The sequence below is a fragment of the Rhea pennata genome, chromosome 4 (assembly GCF_028389875.1).
Source record: "Rhea pennata isolate bPtePen1 chromosome 4, bPtePen1.pri, whole genome shotgun sequence".
Taxonomy (NCBI): Eukaryota; Metazoa; Chordata; class Aves; order Rheiformes; family Rheidae; genus Rhea; species Rhea pennata.
The window spans coordinates 28,953,966-28,975,707 of NC_084666.1; the positions used below are offsets into that span (position 1 = coordinate 28,953,966).

The following is a 21,742-nucleotide window of genomic DNA, read 5'->3' on the forward strand; positions in this document are numbered from 1 at the left end:
GACAGCACTACTAAGCTTGGAGTCAGCAATGCCTGATATAGTGTCTTGAGTGTCTACCATTAAAGGTCCATGGATGGACCTTGGAAATGGGAAGAAGCCTTTAGAAAGGTTACAGCAGGAAATTATTGAGATCTTAGAGACCGTAACAGTCCTTGCAGAGTTGACATACTCTACTCCTACAGATTCAGTTGCTAAAGCAGAGCACATCATTTCTTAGCTTCATACTTTATTTCTCCCCATCTTTATAGAGGGATCACAACAATCCTTTCAGATGAATAGTCTTGGTTTATGTAATGTTTTTTTTTTCCCAATAGCTCTGTTGTCATGAAGGAAAGGACTGAAACACTTAAGCAGTGAAAGTATCACAGGGTTAAACTGTATGAGCTCTTGTGTACTTTTTTAACACAGACGCACAGAAGTTTTTTGGTGTTTTTCTGGTGCTCCTGGCTGGACAAATGTTAGTCAGCCTGCCACAAAGTGAGATTCACCATCTTCTGGGACTTTTGGATCACAAATAATTTCCACTGAATCACGTCCAAAATGCATCAAGAAACTCACACAGATACCACGAAGACATCTTTATGTTTAGTTTTTACAAACACCCACAAGGCAGAAGGAGAGGTGTTTTAGGCGTCTGTAAAACCAACTGGGACAACTGGAGAAAACCAGCATCCTGAGCAATGATCTCACATTTCAGGCTTACGGACAACATGTATGGGTTTCATTTGGCTGTAGTAATAATCTCTGCACTGTGGCAGAATGCAACTATTTAGCTGTATCAACAGAGACTACATTCTAGCATCTAATGTGAAAAGAACTCATTCTAGCAGTGCCTTATCTCCACGCTACCCTGGGAGGGCTTTGCTGGGCATCTCTTAGCTGCTAGAGGAGACAGAGGGTGAATGAGAGAAAGAGAGGAAGAAACTCTGCCATAATTTGGGAATGCTTTGCTTTTTATCATCTGGTTGTAGCCACATATGACAAAGTTTTTCTCCCTTTTCATGAATCCATTATGCTGCTAGCACCCCTGAAGTTTCCACAGTCATGCCACACCAACACTTCTAGCTCCTCTCTTTAAATCACAGCAGATTTAAAGCTACATAGACCACACTCAGTGGCATTTCTGGCATTTGCCTTCAGTACAGAGAAGCAATTATACTTGCAAGCTACATGACGGTAGGTTCCTGAAACAACACAGCCTCTAATCATGCACATACAACAGCCTAACCTGGTGGGAAGAGGTCTTCTTCCCAATTTAAACTGGAATGCAAAACTGTCTTGCTAACATTAGGCAGGGAAATGATCCTGTAGTGTCTGGGACTAGAAGAACTAATCAGTATGTCAGAGAGCAGTGTGTCTGGACATTCAAAATGTTTAGCTGTTTGATGCATTGAGGTATTCCCCCACCCTCTGTAACTCACTCTATGAACTTTTAACATAAACAGTTTAGTTTATAAACCTTAGCTCTGGTGGAAACTGATCCCTATCTACTAAACCTATTTGCAGCCACACTCCCACACATGCCTGGAATCAAGAAGCAATCCTCATACCAGGCTCCTGTACCCCAGACATGCAGGACTGCTCTAAAAGGCCCTAGCACTGATAACATGGTGCTTTTATTTTCAAGGCAGACCAGGTGGATGTGGGGTTCCTGAACTGTAAACAGGCAAAAATGGAAGCTCCTGAGAAGGCCTGGCAGATGGCACAGCCTGTTAAGACTTTTCCAAATTTACAGAATAAAGAACTAATCTTTGAATTTCTTGAATTATATTTTTTTTTGTAAATTCAGGAGGTATAGTATTTTAAAATTATAACTAGAAACAATTTTGGTGCAATTTTATTTTATTTTGGATAAATATAGCCAGCTATATGAAAACATTTCTCGTTATAAATATTTCTGCTACATGGAAATCCTGGATTACTCTCCTCCTTATTTGTCTACATGGTGCCATCAGTAAAGTTTTCAGATTTTAAGAACACATGAACAAAAGTCTCTTTTTAATAAAGACTAAATTCTCAATAAGTAGCAAAATAAAAAAGGGATGTAAACATTTTCTTCAAGTCGTTAATTTCTTTATGATCACTTCTGCTAAAATCCATGGATTGACTGGAAATTTAATACTGTACAAGGGAGTGGCAGGACTAGCCTCTCATCCAGCTAATGGTAACTTTACTAACGTTATGCAAAATACTCGATATAGGTTATTACTCTGAGCCTGAAAGCACACAGAACTTAACTCCTGGATTTTATGGTTTCAAACAACAGTAGTTTCATGCTACTTTCCCAAACTACATGAATGTGAAAAACAAATCCCTAACAAATAACTGAGCTGCATCTCCACTGTGAAAAGAGGAAGACATCTTGTTTCCTCACACAAGGTGGATGCCATGTTCAGTCAATTTAAATGGGCTGAATTATAACCTGATCAAAGGAAACACTTTCATACCTACCTTCCTACCCATAAGAGAACCAGGTATGGGAAACTGTTGCTTCAAAATGGCAATGAAGCCAAGAACACAGCAGAACAAAAGGGAGCGTTCCTGTGGACTGCAGGAATTGTCTGTCCCCATCGCGGAATGCAATTATTTACAGCAAACCTTACATTGATTTTAGAGTATTTCATGAGCTAATACATTATCCATATATATATACACATATATTTTATGATACTCAGGCCATGCTAGGAGTAAGGTAACGATACTTAGGCTGCCCATAGAATATTTCCTCCGAAGAATCTTGTACTGAGGACAGTCAGAAACAGACAGTCCCTCTAAGGCCCCGTGTGTCTAATGCTATACGACAAGGACTACACATCCATACACAGAATTTAGAAAAGACAAGAGAAAGTCCAGAAATCCATGAAGGACTAAAAACCATTCAGTTTTGAGATACTGATAAACAGAAATTCCTGAAAAAACAAGGTTCCTGCTACTTCTCTGTTTGAGAAGGTGCAACTCAAGCTACTCATAATTACACTCATGTTTCACACCCCACAAGTTAGGATCACTGCCCTTATGCACGTTAGCTGGCTTACCCTCTAATCAGACAGTACCTGTGATTGCCCTGTCGGGCTTCAGAGCGTACCAGGAAAGGCTCATCTGTCCTGCAAAGCTCCCACAGAGATTTGTAAACTGAAGAGGGAGAATGAAACAGCTGAAAATATTTTTAATTGTTTTATGGCTCTATTAGTATTACTTTTGCATAATTTTTAATTGTATACAGCTCTGCACGGATGTTTACAAAATGACCTGACCAGATAAGATGACAAGTGAATAGTCTATTTTACAGCTTCTTTTTCTTAATAGCTGCCAAAAAGATCCAAAAAGCCAAAATGCCCCCAAACCCAACATTCTGTTGAGAAGAACATAATTTTCCATTATGTTTTGTTCTATTCTGTTTCCCCTCCAATTTCCAATGTTCTGCTGGAAATAGTGATGAAGAACACATGTCTGCGGTAAATTACACCCATGAGAAATCCTCGAACTGTTACATTCAGTTTTTTTTACCCAAGGCATTAAGAGAGTCTACCACAACATGTATTATTAACTGTTCTATCAAATGCAACATTGCAATATACTTTTATACTATTATGCATGTAAAAAACCTAGCAGATTTCTTAATCTCGTTGGGTGACTAACCTGTTGCATTTTAATTTTAATTAGCAGTTACAGGATGTTTTCAGTGCTTCAATAAAATCAGGTGTTACATAAATGTAAAACGCTATTTTTTGGAAAACATATGCTGAAGCAATGATAAGGCTGAAAAGCCTAACACTCCAAAGCCAGAAAATTCCACATGCTTATGCTTCTTTCACAACATAAGCTCATGCAATTGCTGTGTCTTAACGTATTTCACAGGCTGCTGTAATAGTCTAGGCTACATGAGGGAAGTCCAGTGTGTTAAAGCTCTAACATCCCTGAGAAGCGCTTTCTTTTCCACTACTGCAAATACTAATCAGATTTAATTAAGTAACAGACACCTAGACAACAGGATAAGCACCCCTTCTGCACTGATGAGCTGCATCTTTTCGGGGAGGTTGCATTAGATCTGTGATGCAGTCACATTGCTGGAAATTTCCTACAGGCCTATCTATATTCAGGCAAGTATGAGTAAGTTTACATTTAACAATGTAGGAATAAAAGATACTTAATATAAACCTGACAGTTATTTTGACTGATGATTTGACTTCACAACCTTAATAAAGTTGAGAAATAATTTTGCAAGGGTTTTGCATCTTATTTCCCCAGTGACTCTAAGGGAACAAAAAAAAAAGAAAATAAAAACATGGATCTGTCAGAGTACACACCTTATACATTTTGCAGAGAAGAGGAGGACAAAAGGTTTAAGCAGCAGTTGAGAGCCACAGCTGAGATTTGGCTTTTAATTTCAGTTTAAATCAGTTTAAAATCCCCCAAAACAATCTTAGTACAGTGTTGGATCCAATCTAAAACCAAATCATCAGGCACAAGGTGTATCAGGAAGCAAAACACATAGCCCTCTCTGTTTAGAGAAATCTAATTATTAATACCTGAAAATGCATAAAATATGTTTTCCTCTGTAAGTCCCCAAATGAGTCACAAAAGGCTGACAGTGCCAGTCCATTTCATGGACTGCAAATTGAGACCTTGGAAGAGTTACTTGCACAACATCATATAGACCAGTCTTCCTTACTCCACTAGCACATATTCATGTTCAAGATTAACTGAAGCTATATTTTTCTAATCCTCTGTGGTGGTCAGTCCATACAATGAATGAAGCAATGGCTTACAGAAAATACACTATGCAGTCATGAGTTGAAGACTGTATTCAATAGTACACACATGAGTCAACTTACGGTTACATGGGAAACTGAAATGCTACCATTTCTCAGCTTTGAAGTGCTTGGCTCTGGAGTCTAAATAGTATTACTTTTATATGGCTTTTTAAAGGCAAAAAATGAATTTTGCTCTCTGTCACTATAACAAAAACTGTCCAATCATTAGCAGTGCTTGAAAGTTGAGCCTGCAGCTATGCTTTCCTTTGAGCTACCTGGTAATAGAAGATTTACTGCAGAATGGATATTGAATATTCAGGAACTCCAGGTTCACATGGTGACCTAAAGACAAGGACTGAGCCAGCAAGCAATATTGTGAATCTGTACAGTATACTGCTGTTTCTTTTTTTCCCCTTACAAGTCCAATTTGACATTCTTCCTATCACTTGCCTTGCTGAAACCCTCATAAATAAGGCATCATGAATATTCGGCTTTGTTCTGATCCTGAGAGATTCCAAGAATTACTGAAATTGATTTTGGTCTACTTAACTTCTGTAGCCATTCAAAAGCAAAACAGGTTGGCTTTTGTTTTCGACTTAAAGTAAAATGAGGACAGGACATTGTATTTGGAACACTACCAACCCAGATCCATGGTTACTGTTAATAGCTGAGTTGGGCTGACTTCGTGGAAGCAGGCCAACTTGTATCTGCTAAAATGAATAGTCTGTAGTTAATACTACATTCTGCTGTAAGAGGAAGATGTCTCAGCATTATGGCCACTGAATTACTGTAGTAAAAAGGGAAACTGGTGCTGTCGCTCAATTCACCATCTTTCAGCCATGTTATAAAGTAAGAAAGTACTCCTGCAATGCTTTTGAAAGCAGGTGCTCAGCAGGAAGATTCAGGTTTGACTTGCTTTGCCTGTCAATGAGTGAGCAAGGTGCCTAAGATGCAGAGGAGAACAGGATTAAGCACAGACCTAGCATAACACAGGTCAAACAGGAGCCTTTCTAAGGCTGCTGGTGTTTTCCAGTCTTTTCAATTCAACTGTTCACTGAACACAGCAAAGCGCAAATTCAGCAAATTCCATTAATGCTGAGAAAACAATCCATTGGATGAATAAAGGCTTGAAAACTACTGGAGAGTTATTCCTAGAAATTCCTTTTGGCAGTTTCCTCCTAAGACAATTCTTATTTTTGGCCACTACAATAAGCTATGCTCAGTAACGTTGCCTTCTTTTATGGACAGGTCAAATGAACTACCACCTCTAAAAGCAAAGAATGCGGCTAAGCCGCCCAAAGCAAGGAGGAATACTACCACACGCTTGTACAAAAAGCACAGATTCAGTTGTGCTAACCACACAAATAAAGAAATGAAAGGTTGCAAGGACACTGGTTTTGTGTTATGCAGTTAACTTCACAATGTAATAATGACATTTGATCTAAAGCCCGATGCTTTAACAGATTAAGATACTTCAAAAAAACGCCAACCTGATATTTTCTAAATTTAAATTCCCGAAGTAGCCCATATAAATCATGTGTGTGTGTAAGTATGTGATAAAGTTGCAAGTCCATAGTCCGATGTCCCACGTAATAACAGAGTAAATGCTTATGCATAAGGAGGCAAATGCCGTACTTCAGACACTATGCTTCAAACAGTCAGTTTGCTATGTAAAAAGAGAGAATTAATTTTGTTCCATAAACCGAAGAACCTTTGTACTGAAACATTCATTCACCTGTTCATGTCCACAGAGAAAGAGAGGGAAGACGCAGGTATTTGCTCTTACTCAGAAAACCTATACACTGGAAATCAAGCATACAAGTACACTGATAAAAAATAAGCTTTACTGACAGAACTTTGAAATGTAACATAAGGCAATGTAACATAAGCACAACGTATATTTTGCTCTCCATCTGTGCTTGCAACTAGATAGCCTGAGACCACAGAAGCGACAAGGGAAGCTTCTACGCACATAACCATGCAGCTTCTGTTTGGTTCCTAACTATACTTCTAGGAACTTCAAGTCTTCCCACACTTTTCTGAAGAACATCAAATAGAAAGTGACAAAACAGTAATTCAAAACATTGGTTAACATGGGAAAAAAGGCAAAATATGAAAATAGAGTTTTAGAAAAGAGGGTTTGGATGTCCAACAGAGCATACCACTGAGGTCGTGAGGGAAACACCACTCAGCATACAGGATGTGTGCAGCATACTGAGAAACAGCAGAGCAGAAGTCTGCAAGAGATATGGAACGCTACCAGGCACATACAGCTATATGCTACAAGCATCACTGCAAGGAGTATCAAAATAAAGGCACAGTACAGGTATGGCTGGACCTACCCATTCTACAGTAAAAGTCTGGTAACAGTTGAAACATTTTACATTCAAAGCAACAGCAGGGCAGCCAGAACACACCTGTATTCTGAAGCATGTGTGTCCATAAGGAATAACACCAGAATAAGTACCAGCAGTATTATTCCACTGCCTCTGAGTTTCCTCACAACGACAAATTCTTGGCAAAGGCTCCTGAAAAAGGAGCTCCCTGAAAGCTCCTGGAGATGTTTTGATTGACATTTGTATGTTCCCTACTCAAAGGCGACCTGTCAGTGACCTGCTCACTATCAGAAAATATCAAGATAACTGACATCAGGAAATGAGCTCTCTTCCTCCGTTCAGATATGCCACCAGCATTAATTTTTATAATCATTTTTAACAATTTTCAAATACGTGACAATGGCAGCAAGAGGTTAGGGCTTTCCTGTTCCATGAGCGCTCACCTAAAAAAGGGCTTAGCATGCTATTTTTAAAAGCTAATGTTCGTGTTGTTTCAGCAAAAAGCTCAATGTTAGTTTTAGACACATTTCTTCTTCTATGCCAGACAGGCCAGCTCCTAGCATTCACAAAACAACTGTGGTTCACTGAACATGTTTCCAGGATTAATTTTGACTTCACAAGGACAACTTTGCACTGATCAATGAAAGAAGTCGTTGAAAAGATTACCTTATGAAAACACACAAATTTAGTCAATCTTTAACAAAAAGAACAAATTGTGGAGCTTTCATCAGACTCAGCACTATTCCAGTACAGCCTGTCAGCATTTGGCATATACGAACATCAGACATGGAAAAAAAATACAGGAAATCCTTGGGCTTACTCACATACCCTCAGCACCACAGACAGGTCAGGCTTCTTTTATACGCTTCTCCTAGTTTGTTTTTTCACAGTCACCCGATTTCCCACCATACCGAAACAGCATCTTACCCGTTATTTTCTGCAACAAAGGAGAAGGTTCTGGCTCATCACAAATAGCCTTGACTAGAGCCTTTTTCACTTCTTCTTCGGCTTCATCCAGCTCTTTTCCACCTTTCATTTCTCCAACCACAGAATACATGTATACCAGCAAAACAAGGAAGTCCTCACAGGTGTAATCATCTTGTGTCCTCTCATTATAAGATTTGATCATTGGCAATAACTGTTTCAAGACACTGGGCATTTCTGACTCTCCAATAGTCTGAAAAACAGAAGAAGAGTGTGTCAGATTCACCCTATAGAGCATATTGGCACTTGCCTGTATTCCTAAGAGCTACTATTTCTGCAACAAAAATAATCTTTTAATCTCAAATAATCTCTTTTGGGTAAAAGGAGAAACCAAAGCAGTTAGGACTTTTCAGTTTGGAGGAGTGAAGGCTGAGAGGGGATATGACTTAAGTTTATAAAATGACAGAAGTGAGGAATACACTGAATATGGAACTACTGTTCACCAAATAACACAATACAAAAACTAACACGGGACCAAATCAACTGGTTCAAAAAGGGATTAAACAAATTCATGGATGACAAGTGTATAAATGAACATTAAAAGTCAGTGATGTGTTGCCCAGCATCCTTAGTTCATTTAATAAACAGTTATTCAATATTTGCATTTTCCCAAATTGTCAGCACATGGTCCCCTACCTATTTGCTGCTCAGAAAGTCAATTCATTAGTTACCTGAAGTTTTTTTTTCCTTGGCACTCATAATAACAGTATGTTAGCACTTGATAAACTTTAATGATTAGACCTTCTCCATGTACCAGTGAGATGAGAGAACTGGAGCGTCAGTCTTGTCTGTGTGGGCAAAATGGTACAAATTTTGGGCCTCCACCTTGATTCTACCGTGGGCTTGGTTTTGTACTTGAGCAGAAAGTTCAAAGCCCAGCTCCCACTGGCTTCAGTTGCTATTGCAAGCTCTCAGCACATCTGCAAACCTGACCCTGCGGCTTCAGGTCAGAAACAGAGAGAATTAGAAACAGAGGGAACCACCTGTGAGACACCAAGTTGAAGTGACTGCTGTGGTTTCCCACAGGACCTCTATGACAGCAGTGAGGACAGGATGTATTTCTCCAGGGAGGCATTCACCTGCTTTGCACATGTGGTGACCTTCTCCTCCCTCTGCAGCCTCTGCCTCCTTCACGGCACACGCTCCAGCTTCTGCAACTGATGCAACATGGGCTTTTACACCAAAAAGCCCTCCTTTGCTGCAATTCCTTCCCACAGCACATCCATGCTGTGGGATGAACACAGCAAAGGTCACACGGAGGGAGGAGAGGTATGCGGCCATGCAACTGAAAGATGATCATAATAGATTTATGAGGAGGGGAAGGCTAGTGGAGGAGAGGAGGGGGAAAACAGATTATGCTGGCATTTCCTAGCAGTTGAAACGCTAATTGCTTCTTCCAATGTCTATGAGAGGGGAAGGAGCTTTTCTATGGTTGGAGAGAGGAGACTTAAGACAGAAATTTCATTAAGCGACACGTTGACATCTGTATCGCACTACGCCAGGGCAGGAGTTTAGATACACCACGCAGATCCCTGCTACTCAAGCCAGCAGAGTAACTAATAACGCCAGTGAACTGTCATCCTTGCTGCACAAACACACCTATACAAAAAACTTATAAACACACTTGTTTTCTGCTGTGAGTCAGTTTGCAACTCATCAGGGAACCTGGATAAGAACTAGCATCAGTGCAAGGCACACAGCTGGAGCACACTGCTTGGAGGAGGAACATCCGGAGGAGAAGCACAACCTTCCTCCACTGGCAGTCGTGAACTGTTGGATAGACCCAAGAGGTCTTCTGCAACACATCCCTCAGTACCCCACACTTTGCCCTGTGATCACCAAATGGCTCCTCCTGAAAATGTGGGCATGAGTTCACAGAGTAAAGCAAAACACTGGATATCCTATCATCCAAAGAATCAAGTCTGCAAACACTTCCTCTTCGTTGTTACTACAGTAACTTCAAACAGACTACTCATGGTAATAAGCACCATAGCCAACAATACATCCTTTAAATAGAAGTCTGATAAAAGAAGCAAAGGAAAAGAAATACAAAATAAACAGAAGTAGGTTTATACACTAACAAAATGACACAGCTAGGTTTATTGCTGTTTTAAACTGCATTAATTAAGTTCTGCCCTCTTTTGGCAACTGAACAGTTTTTTTAAAACCTAGTCAGGGATTTCAGAGTCTAACTCTGAGCACATGTAAATTCAAAAGTTTTTGTCTCCTAGTGTATTCCTTAGGATACCCCAAGTGTTCCTGATTTTGACTGTATTTTGTTTCAATTGTTCTTTAACAACCATGGATACTCTACCAGGCATCTCATTTTAATTCCTACACATTATGTTATAGATGTATATCCATTACAGATCTCAGTCATAAAGAAAACATGAACTACTAAAGCACTGAGGAAACTTTTTTCAAGTTGGTGCTATAGAAAACACCACTTTTGCTGACTTTGGGCCGCACCCTCTTCCTGACATGGATACAAGTCATGCCATAGACCCATCTTTCAAAAACTTTAATGTGGTTAGATGTTATATTTTTTATTTGAATACATACGTTAGAGAGGAATTTTCTAACAACTCATACGCTAAATCTAACAGTAGGTGCAACTTAAGGCTTCAAGTAGTAAATTATAAAGCTACAGTAGTCAAAAACATTTGAAAGCCTAAAAGGAACATTTAAAAAACTGGGAGGGCTTGGCAGCACATGTGTGGTTGTGCAGAGAATATTAAATTAGATGTACAGAAAGCCCAGTCTCTATGCTGCCTGGAAAGCACGTCTAACATGTTTGGTGTTGGTCTGGCACATGCTGGCAGCTGGGCCACCCTCATGACAATGCTGTTGTTTCCTAAATTTCAACTGAGCCCTGCCACAGTTCAGTATTACCTGTTTTCTTTTTGAAAAGTGATATATTTGCACACATAAACAAATTCTCATTTGTATGATAAATTTCAGATCCTAAATTCAGATCCTGATCCTAATATGGAAGATGACAAAATTCAAGGAATTTGGATGTATGCAGCTGCTTGGAAGAAGCCACTTACAACAAGAAAAGTCTAGTAAATCTTAAAAAACCAAAATCTGAAGATTGATTTATGCATACAGTTATTCTGGAATAAATGACAAACTTCAATCTATATCCTATATTAATCTGAATTCACTTCTAAGTACAGACAAACCCTATGTCATATATTATTGAACACCATCTACTGGCACATCATCTATTCCCTCTCTGCCAAACTTTCTGCACTCCCTCCATCTCTAAATAACACATCTCATGCTCCTGTAACGTAAGATATGATTTCTTGAAAAGGATATGCTTGATTTTTTTACGTGCACAAATTATGCAAAGGTATGTAGCACTGAGAATGCATATGCTCATACAAATAGTACATCAACAGCTCCTGCTTGAGGACTTAATACCTCTCAAAGTACATGTGTGTAGCATCTCAGGCAAACTTTCAAACCTGTATGATTAAAAAACTTGGGTCTAAACTTTCAGGATGATTTACTGAAGGAAGGGCAAAAACTCAAAAACTTAAAGCAACAATTGCCACCTCTTATCTTCAAAGTAAAAATGAAAGGAAAATACTATAGAGCTATAATAAACCGTTAACTTTAAAATGCACATAGGGTCTTTTTGGGGTATGAACTTCTTTGGAATGTTTTTTTCTTATCTCTTGGGAAATGGCATTACAGAGCATTTCAAATAGAACTGCCAAGTTTAAGAGGCTATTTTGTACAAACAGGCCAGTTGGATTGGAGCACGCATGAAAAAAGGGACTCTCAATCTCACTGCAGAGCGCAACTCCACAGGGAGCTGGGAAATTTGCCTCGAACAAAGCCCACTAGCGGATTGTCATTATCTGGCCACCTCTGATGATTTAGGTGCTCCCTGCACCGTGTAACAATCAATCAATTACCCTCACTGAACAACCCTAAAACACAAGTTTTAAAAATGTAACTACCCATGACCCAAATTTCCTGCTGGTTATGTTGGCCTCAGGTTAGCCCCATTTGTCTATCATCAAGGGAGCCAATAAAAATAATAAAAACAGGTCAATTCTGAGCTTTCCAAAGGCTGCATAAAAACATTAACACTGCCTAAGTCAGAGCCAACTAAGGACCAAGCTCTAACGCCTTCTGCTCAGTTGCATTGTTTAGACATTTTAATGCTATAATCATATATTCTTCAGAATCCAGAGAGAGTCTGTGACAGATTTTTGTTGTTTTCCATACCTTTCCTCCACCCTCTTTACTTATTTATTTTTATAACTTAAGCTGTGTAATAATTTACTGTCCCTAAGGGTAAATGAAGTGACGTCGATTTGCTGATTTTTGCAAAAGGCCTGTGTTTTAGCAGACGGGAGGATAGTGAAGAAAGCACAAAAATAATTTTCCAGTTTCTAAACAATGAGCATGATATTGTGCTGCAGAAGTTACGTTTAAAATCTGACTTAAAGGAGCTACAGGAATGAAGAAGTGTAATACACTTTTTGAAAGTTTTGTATTTCTGTGAATTTTTTCAACTCAGGTAATTACTTTGAATAGTAAATAAACCTGTAAGAACGTAATGCAATACCTATCATTACATGTCTTTTACACAATAGAAAATGGAGTATGCTGGGGAGGGGGAGAAGAGGAGGGTCAGAGTTGACCTGAATTAACACGTGTCCCTGACAAAATGGAGAAGAGAACCAAGGCATTCTAATCCCTTAACTTCCAACCTACTGTCCTCAACACATCATTAAAAATATTAAAGCAAAAATCAGCTTCAAGCAAGTGGAATTTATTTTCCACTTCCAGGAGGAAGGAAGAGATAATCTTAGAACTACTTCATTATGTGTATAGTCTGGTTGCTTTCAGTTTTCAAGGTAAAACATTTTAAATTCCTTTAGAGGTTGCATGAGTTAAGAGAATTTTTTGGAACGTGAATCACACAGCTTTACAACAGCAAGGAGTTTACTGGAGAAAAACAAAACAAAACAAAACAAAACAAAACAACCCCCAAACCCAGCTGCAGTTAAAATCAGCAGGAAAATTAGGGGAAATGCAGAAGTCCTTGATTCATATATTGTCCCTCACTCCTGGAACATCCTGTGCAGACATCTACTTTGAGGCCTCACATTGTATCTTTGTAGCATGTATGACAGATACTCATCCACTGCCTGCAGAAGGGACGCTCAGACCATCATTCCACATTCTTACAAGCCCACCTAGACCTCATGTGTATAGCTGAGCTATTTCAGAAAAGCTACTTCTATCAATAACTTAGGTGGGAAAGAGGGTTCATGAATTGTGGGATAAGCAAAATCCAAACTAACCTTTCCTGATCTCCCTTCTGCAAGGGAAAAAAATCATGAGAAATGGCCCTCTCCCCATAAATTAAACCCTTCAAAGTAGTTTAGACTTTGGAATATGTTTCAAAAGGTGCTAGAGCACGTAAGCTCGAAGGACTGGGTGGATTTTATGCAGCTAAGTATCTGATGTGCGCAGCTTTCTAATGTTGCTGTACACAACTAGTGAAGTTTTACCTGTTTTTTTTTTTTTTTTGTTTTCGTTTTGTGATTTTGGCATGCATTCCCACTATGCAGATGCAGACAGACCTGAGTGAATACTCTATCAGAACTTCACCCAGGTGTCAAAAGTGCTGGGAATAGCACCAAATAATCTCACGGGTATGCAAATATGGAGAGCTCTGATGAGCTTAGCAAAGAACAGAGACACTGCCAAGCTAGGGAGGAGTTCATCACCTTCAGTTGCTCAGCTAGCCATAACCCAAATGATGCAGTTTGGTTTTTCACTGTCTTACACAGTTCAACCACTGGAGATTTGGGATGGATTACACATAGCTCCCATATGGGTGAGATGATGTCTGTACTTTCTACTCCAGTTAAAGCAGTCGTTTCATTTTCATAAAATTGCCCACAGGTGATGAGTGATTTTGACAATAAATTGATAAGTATGATCTTACCGAGCAAATATGTTTTTCAGGATGAAGCTCTAGAAAACATTATAATTATTGACTTAGGTACATTTTTTAAAAAAGAATATATTTTTGTTTTCTTTTTAAATTTTTGTAGGGTATGATTGAAGAATAAGGAAGACAAAACAAAATAGAGAAACTGAAGGCCTTCAGAATGCTACTTTTTCACCATTACGAAATCTTTCAATTTGCCAAAGTCAAAACATATACCGTAAAATTATTCAGACAGACTATTTAAGAGGAGAATTAAATCATTTTGATAACTGAAGTATACAGTTTGTAAACTTTCTTTTAAAGAAAGTGAGTATGGCTATCAGAAAAGTTTTAGTCTCTGTCGCAAACTTAGGTTTACAATGGCAGAAGGCTGACAAAGTTATCTTGTAGGCAGAAGGAGATAACTTCAGACTTAGGGGAAAGGAAATGAAGCATCCAGCAAACTCACAGCAGCTTGAAAGGAGAGGTGCAAGATACTATCAGTAACTGGCCACTTCCAGTTAAAAAGTGCAAATCATTAAAAATGAGAAGATGAAATTCTCTTCTGCTGGGGACAAAATCACATTTATGACTTGCTTCTGATAGTGCTAAGAGACCTTGCATCTTCCTCTCTTTAATGTCAGCATCTGTCCGTTCATCTGATAAATGATACAGATATTCATCAAGAACGTGTATTAAGAGGAAAATAACTGAGAAAAATTACACTACCAGTGAGAGACAGAGGAAACTGTAAGAGGATCTCAGGCTTGTCTCCTCTTGAATTACTCTTAATTTCTCTTTGCTGGAATTTCCTCAAGGAGCCAGTTCTATCTTCTCTCCCTTTTTCTGCATTTATCACCCACTCTAAGCAATGCCCTAGGACCTGTGTTTGCAAATCTTCCAACCTCAGCCATTCTGTGATCCTGTGAAAACTGCAGAGGCAATTTCCAGGCAGCCCTTACAGAAAGTCTTAAAATTTGAACAGAAGCAAATAGAAAGGAAATAGAAGAAAATCAATAAATTTTTTTAAAAACTATCTCTAACCTTGCTCATGCTGCCGAAGGCACAAATGCACATTCATCCTAAGTGCATCCTCTCGTTTTCTCTCATTCTTCCCTTCTGCCCATCACAACAACCTCTCCTTTTATGTCTGTTGAAGTGTTTCTGTGGCTGTGTGTTAAAACAAATCATTTTACCCAGATCAGTTCTCTGATCTGGTTTACTGCTTGGCCACAGAAATACTCACACTAGCCATGAAGGTCAGGGATGGGACAGCTTCCTTATGCAACAGTGCTGGCTTAATGCCTATATGAACTATGGCTTAAGGTTGCCAAGAGATATAAAAGAAAATAATTATCACCTGCTCTTTGGATGACTTCCTCAATACACTGGCATATTACCAGAGTCTTAATTGGTGTAAATCAGTCAACACTACAGACACCAACAATTCTTTGCCAATTTATACCCGCTGAATATCCATGATGTTAATGCTTACTGCAAAGCAGATTGACCAGTCAAAGGCAAGAAAAATTAACTTACGACATAAAGCTTTTAGAAAGCACTACATTTGTAAGCTCCCATGGACAGGAGTTTTTTTTAAACATGTCTTGCATAATTCCAAGAACGTACCACTAACACTTAACAGCTAATATATGATAACAGTAAAAATATTTGAAACAAGCTGTTTCAGCCCTATAATTAAAAAAACCCCACGGTTCTTTCAGCCAATAGCACCCGAGCCCACAATCATGACCTAAACAATATGATTCCACCTACATCCTATAGCCAAAGAAGTGTATTCCAGCATTTTTCCTTAATTTAACTTCCAAAGGACATAAAAAGAAATTGTGCTTTGAAAAACATAAATAAAATTTCCTTTTACTGGTTTTCCATCTTTACTGAGCACCACCACTGTCTGAATTGCAATTTTGTTTTCAGTCATCTTGTAACTTCTTCAGTCATTTTTGTTTCTGCTCAGTAGATTCAGTTACCGATTAGTATGCCACATAATGTGCTTTAATAAAAATTAAATGCCAAGGAAGAGGCACCTAATGATCACACTAATATCTAAACTTCCACAGTATAGAAATCATCCCATTTCAGTGAGTTATGCTGTCTGGCAATGTATCATTACATCACAGAGTCCAGTTTTTCCTCTGTCTGTTTGGAAACCTTGCAAGTTTACAGCTATGTTAGGATATTTTAATAGGTTCATGGGCGCTCATCAGCAACAGGATGTTTGAAAAAAAGAAAAATAATATTTAATAAGTCTGGATTTTATTGGGCAAGCTCTGCAAGGATAAGGACAATTTTACTTAAATCACTGCACATCTCACATAAGAGACTCATTGACAAGTTAAAAAGGGAGTGCTTCCAACCTGCTTAGTCAAAAGCTTTCAGTTATGATGGCTTCTACAGACATGCTCAGTATAAACATGAATCAGCACAGCGAAAACCTCTGCCAAAAGAATGAAAAAGGAGTACACGCATACTCAACATAAAAACAGGTATCAGAGAGAAATCTCCGCATGTCAGGATTTTTTTCCGGGAGGGTGGGGAGGGGCAAGGTTTTTTGGGGGGTTGTTTTTATAAGTCTTGGAAGATTGGGAAAAATGCCAGAAGATAGTTGGGGTTCAACACTGAGAAAAGGGCATGGGGGAATAACATGATATTCTAGGAGGTTAAAAACTTGCGTCTGCTTTGGGCAGAACAAAGAAAAAGCTTTCAGTCAGTACAAAATAAATGATAAGAATCCACAGATACAAAAAAATAAAAGGGATATAAATATAATCCAACCAAATTAGTCATTCAATAGTGCATGCTATTAGCTGCAGAACAAGGAGACTCTACCCTGAAAAGCAGTTACCAAAAGAGATTTGACAAATAAATGACCATGAATTCCTGCTTAACTAGCTAGGACTCTTCAGTCTGAAAAAGAGATGACTCAGAGGCGATACAAGGGAGGTCTATAAAATCATGAGCGGACTGGAGGAGGCAGGTAGGGACAGATTGCTTACTCTGTTTCAACACAAGACATAAGGGACCATAAATGAAGCTAGAAAGAGCCAGTTTAAAAAGCAAATTAAAGAGAGGTAGTTCTTCATGCAATTTATTGAGCTGGGGAACTCTTTGCCAAAGGTTGGTTGTGATGCTGAAATTTTACATTGGTTCAGAAGGAAGATGGAAAAACACATGGGGGAGGAAGGAGAGGGGCAAAAAAAAAATTCCATTGAATGTTAGTAAATACACAGAAACCACACCTGGCCCAGATCTCAAAATGGTTGAGTTGGGAGAGTATCATACAGCCTTGTCCTCTTCTCAATCTTCTGTAGACAGCTCCTTTCGAGTATAATTAGAAAAAAGGAAAATGGGTTAGCTGTATCTTTGTTCTGACCCAGAATGGGCATTTTTAGCTCAAAGCTGTAGGAAAAGAACTAATATAACTATAAAATATAATTTAAACAGGGAAGTAGCAAATAGAAGTGGGGGAATGAGTCAACTCCTGTACATGCCCTTGGCAGGCCTAATCCAGACCTGATTCAGTTTCAGTGCCTACATTTCTAAGAAGCTGCTGAAAAAAACTAGAGATGATACCAAAGAGTTACCTAACAATCAAAAGAGTAAATTTTTTAGAGACACAGTTGGCTTACTGAAAAGAATAACAACAATTTCCAGTTGATGTATGCTTCTTCATAGACAGAAGAAGATCCTGAGTACCCAGAGGGCTCTTTAATGCATCTGGTGACTAAAACCACAAACTCTTTAGCACAGTTCATAATAGCACTGAAAAGAATTGGGTACTATGAGAGGGGAAATAATTCACAAACATTAGAAAGGACAAGGTAATCCATACTGGGCATGGCTTTGAGGGCTACCACACAGTGGTGAATTTAAAAAAGACACTGCTCAACAGTTAAAATAACTCCCCTTTGTGCCTTTTCCTCTGCATCCTTCTTTTGAGGCCTCTCCATTTTCTATCAGTCCTTTGTTTTTTTTATGTTCTTTCACTCCTACACTAATCTAATTTCAGGTCTTCCAGAATTCTTCAGGACTGCAGGGATGCCTCCAGACTTTTGGTGATGGAAGTGTCCATGGTGGCCACTGGTACCAGAAATGGAAAAATCAGAAGAACTGGAACAAAAGTAAAATAGGAAAAAAACAAACAAACAAACAAAAAAACTTTTCCAAAGGGGTGGAAAACTAAAGAGGCTTGGACGCTACACCAGTGCTTAGATTCTTTTGAAAGAAATTTGTTTTGCTGTTGGATTTTTTTTTAATTGCCTATCAAACTTCTTTGAACAAACCCAGGCAATTTCTGCCCCTATATAAACATACTTGCCAAAAATTGTTGGAACATACCAACATTTTAGAGACTGAAATTCACAAAAGCCACTTTAAAGGGTCATTTTCCACGAGGTGATCACATGACACGATGCTTTGTGCATTTTACAGATGCAAATTAAAATCAGCCAGCTTTGCAAGATGTCATATTGTCTTTAAAATATTTTATACTTTGGTATGCCGATAGCCAAAGACATATTTTATAAAACACAAAGCCAAATATATGAACGTGGGAGGCTTGCATGCAGGAAAATGCCCTTGGTCTGCCCACACTCCCGGCTTGAGCCGCAGGAAGGAGACAGAACGGCAACACAGGGACAGGCTAAGGCAAATTATCAGTCTACTGCAGAGCACCGAGGCTGTTAATCAGTACAGCAAACGCTATCACAATAGAATAGTGACATTTCTAGCCCTTATACACAGCTCACGATGCTTTGAACAGGATTCAAGCTTTCAGGGTGATTAAAGGCAGATGTCACAGGCATGCCTCAATACTTTGTCACTTATGAGCCCCCTCCAGCCAGTTTCTGTGTGCAAGGAATCTTTCATCGGCAGGGTATCTTATCTTGAGGATGCCCACTATGGTATAGCTTGCACAAGGAAGAACATTTTCTTTCCCTTCTTTCAGTGTGAAAAATAACATAACCTTATGTATGCAGCAACATCTCATTTCTCACAATAGCGTATCAAGTTAAAGCCCTAATTTCCCTGTCCAGTCTTCCACTGCCATTAAAAAGTAATCAGGTTATCGTCTTTCAGAGAACGGCAAATGGCAGAAATAACAGCGATGCTTCGGAATCATCATGCATCTTTTCTCCTGGTAATGTGTGAAAACAGCAGCTACAATAACTACTGATTATATATCAAATTTAAAATAACAACTGAAATACAGGCACAGGTAAAAGAACAATTTTAATTTTTCCCATTATGATAGTGCTATTGTGAAGGTCTTCTGAAATCCCATCCTGCTTTTCCTCTTCGTGGAAATCCTTTTCTAACAGTTCTCTTTAAGAAAAGTTTAACCTCACTAAACGCGTATCTTGTTTTTTCAGTTAACAGAAATCTCTGATGTCGGCAGTTAAAGGGTGGTGAACAGACTGTACCCCCCGCATGGGGCATGCTTGGGAAGGGGTATGACCTTTTAGCATGCTGGATTTTAGAAAGAATATCTAGCATCTGCTTTGCAGTCACGCCACGCCACGCGGTTCGGCCCGTGTGCCGTTTCCTCCGCTGACACGTGGTTGGTCCTCTCGTCCTGCAGCACCTGCCATCGCCCTGTCCCTCTCCGTGCGGCGAGGCTGCCCTGGTGGCAGGTTTAAGCTCACCCTTGAGCTGGCTCCTTACTCCACATGGAAGGGCTCAGGGCCATGCTCCCGCCGTCCCCGGCGGCGAGGATGCCCCTCTGGAGGCTCCTCTCCCATGGCAGCTGCAAGAGCCTTTGGAGGGCCATCCTCATGGCTGGGGATGGCAGGAGAGCAGCCCCGTGCCTGCCGCAACTCCTCCCCTGTCCATTTCTCCAACACAAGCTGCAAATAGAAAAACGATCCTGGCTTTCTGCCCCCCCTGGGATTTCCCTCCCACGCAGCCCAATGCCTGAGTCAGCATAATTAGCCCTCATGATATCATATTTGTGCAGAGGGAGCTGACTGGAACACAGGACATCTGGTCCCAATATCTAAAAACAGTTAAATCATGTATGTCATTCCAAACATTTAAAGACTTCAGAAGTTTTCGGTTACTTTTATACACATACTCTAGCTGCTTCAGGCAGAAAAGATTTCTTATTTTTAAGTTTGTCTGAAGATCTCAGGAAATACATACTCCACACCATTTTAACTAGAAAAGACATAGACTTAAAGAGTAAACCCATAGCTGTCCTAAGCTACCTTTACATTAATTATTATTTTTAAATTTTTCCAGGAGAATACCAAAGTGTCCTGACTTACAACATTTACAATTCTGACTTCAATAGTAGCCAAAAAGCCTCAGCTGTATGCCTGGCATTGAAAGAAATACTTCAGTTGTGTATACTAGACTCGAAGGTACCAAGACATTTCTTTCTTCCCCACACTGACTTTTGGCCAGATATTATACTCTGAAAAAATCAGTGCTCCACTCCACGAACTACTGCAAGCTTCTTGCTTGATTTTGCAGAGCATTGGTCCTGCACCAGTGCACAGCAGTAACCTGCTCACACTGCCGAGCGTTACAGAATTCCAGTGCTCCGAGAGTCCGATGCTGCAGCCCAGGTAAGAACAGTAACAAACAGCACAGCAAATAATGTCCTTGGTGGAGCCCATGCATACTGCAAGCTATGGTACAGTGTGGCTGCAACAAGCACGCTCTGAGCTAGCTGTAACCTGTTGAGTGGGAACAGCAGCACCAGCCAGGCTCGCAACACGACGGAGCTCAGCAGCAACTATTTTACCCGGCTTCGTTCTGAGAGCTGGCACACGTGTGTCCGTCTACATCAGTCTCTACTGCACAACTATCTTGCAAGAGAGAAATCAGAACATGCCGATATAATTACTCTTGTACTTCTCTGGCTCCCCACACCTCAGGGTTTGAGTGCTCCCAACCGTTACTGTATGCAGCTTCTATCACAGTGCAGGCATACTGCTATAATAGCAGATAAACACTAATTTCTTTTTTGGCAACTACTTGAAAACTCTTCACCCCCTCCACACTATAGGAAGTTCCTGATTTCCTAACAGGCTGCCTTTCAATCCTTTCTCAGGACAAGAGAATCAGGTTGCATGACATTTAGGGCATAAGTGATATTCCACATGGAGACAGATTAGCAGCAAAAAAGGAAGACACATAAGAAACGGTATCTTGGATGAGAGAATCCACAGGATCTTGGTTATCTATTACAGCTCACAAAATACTTTAAGTCATTTATCTGAAATGTGGATCCTATTTTGGAAGGCAAGATAGTAACCTTACAAGACTCTTTTGGACACTGTTTATTAACATTAAAATGATATATGAAAAGCACTTTGGTTAAATCCAGGATCTGGACAACTCTTACAACATGTACGCTAAATAAACAAAGTAAAATGGCATTACAACAGCTAGAGATGACTTAAAATGTGTGTTATTAAAAATAAAAATAGGTATTTACTACACTAATATATTTAATCCTTCTAAAAATAAACTTGCAAAATAACATCATCACATTAAGTTACTCCCAAATGTTACAATGTGAGTATTTGTCCCAGTCTTCAGCTGAGACCCTCACATTCCAGACTGCTTTCTTGGTTCTACTGACAAAAACATTCAGACCTTCCTAGCAGACTGTTTTGTAGGTTCTAGCAAAGACCACAAAAACAACACTCTTGTTTAAAAACTGTAGCATCAAA

The 21,742-nt window shown here is 39.4% G+C and overlaps 1 protein-coding gene across 1 annotated transcript in view; it reads right to left on the minus strand.

The window, feature by feature from the left end:
• The window catches only part of SCFD2 (sec1 family domain containing 2), a 215,584-nt gene that overhangs the window by 117,514 nt on the left and 76,328 nt on the right, over window positions 1-21,742 (minus strand). Inside the window, exon 5 of the mRNA XM_062574522.1 lies at window positions 8,018-8,267. Coding sequence (XP_062430506.1) covers window positions 8,018-8,267 — 250 coding nt within the window. The remainder of the gene's footprint in view (window positions 1-8,017; window positions 8,268-21,742) is intronic.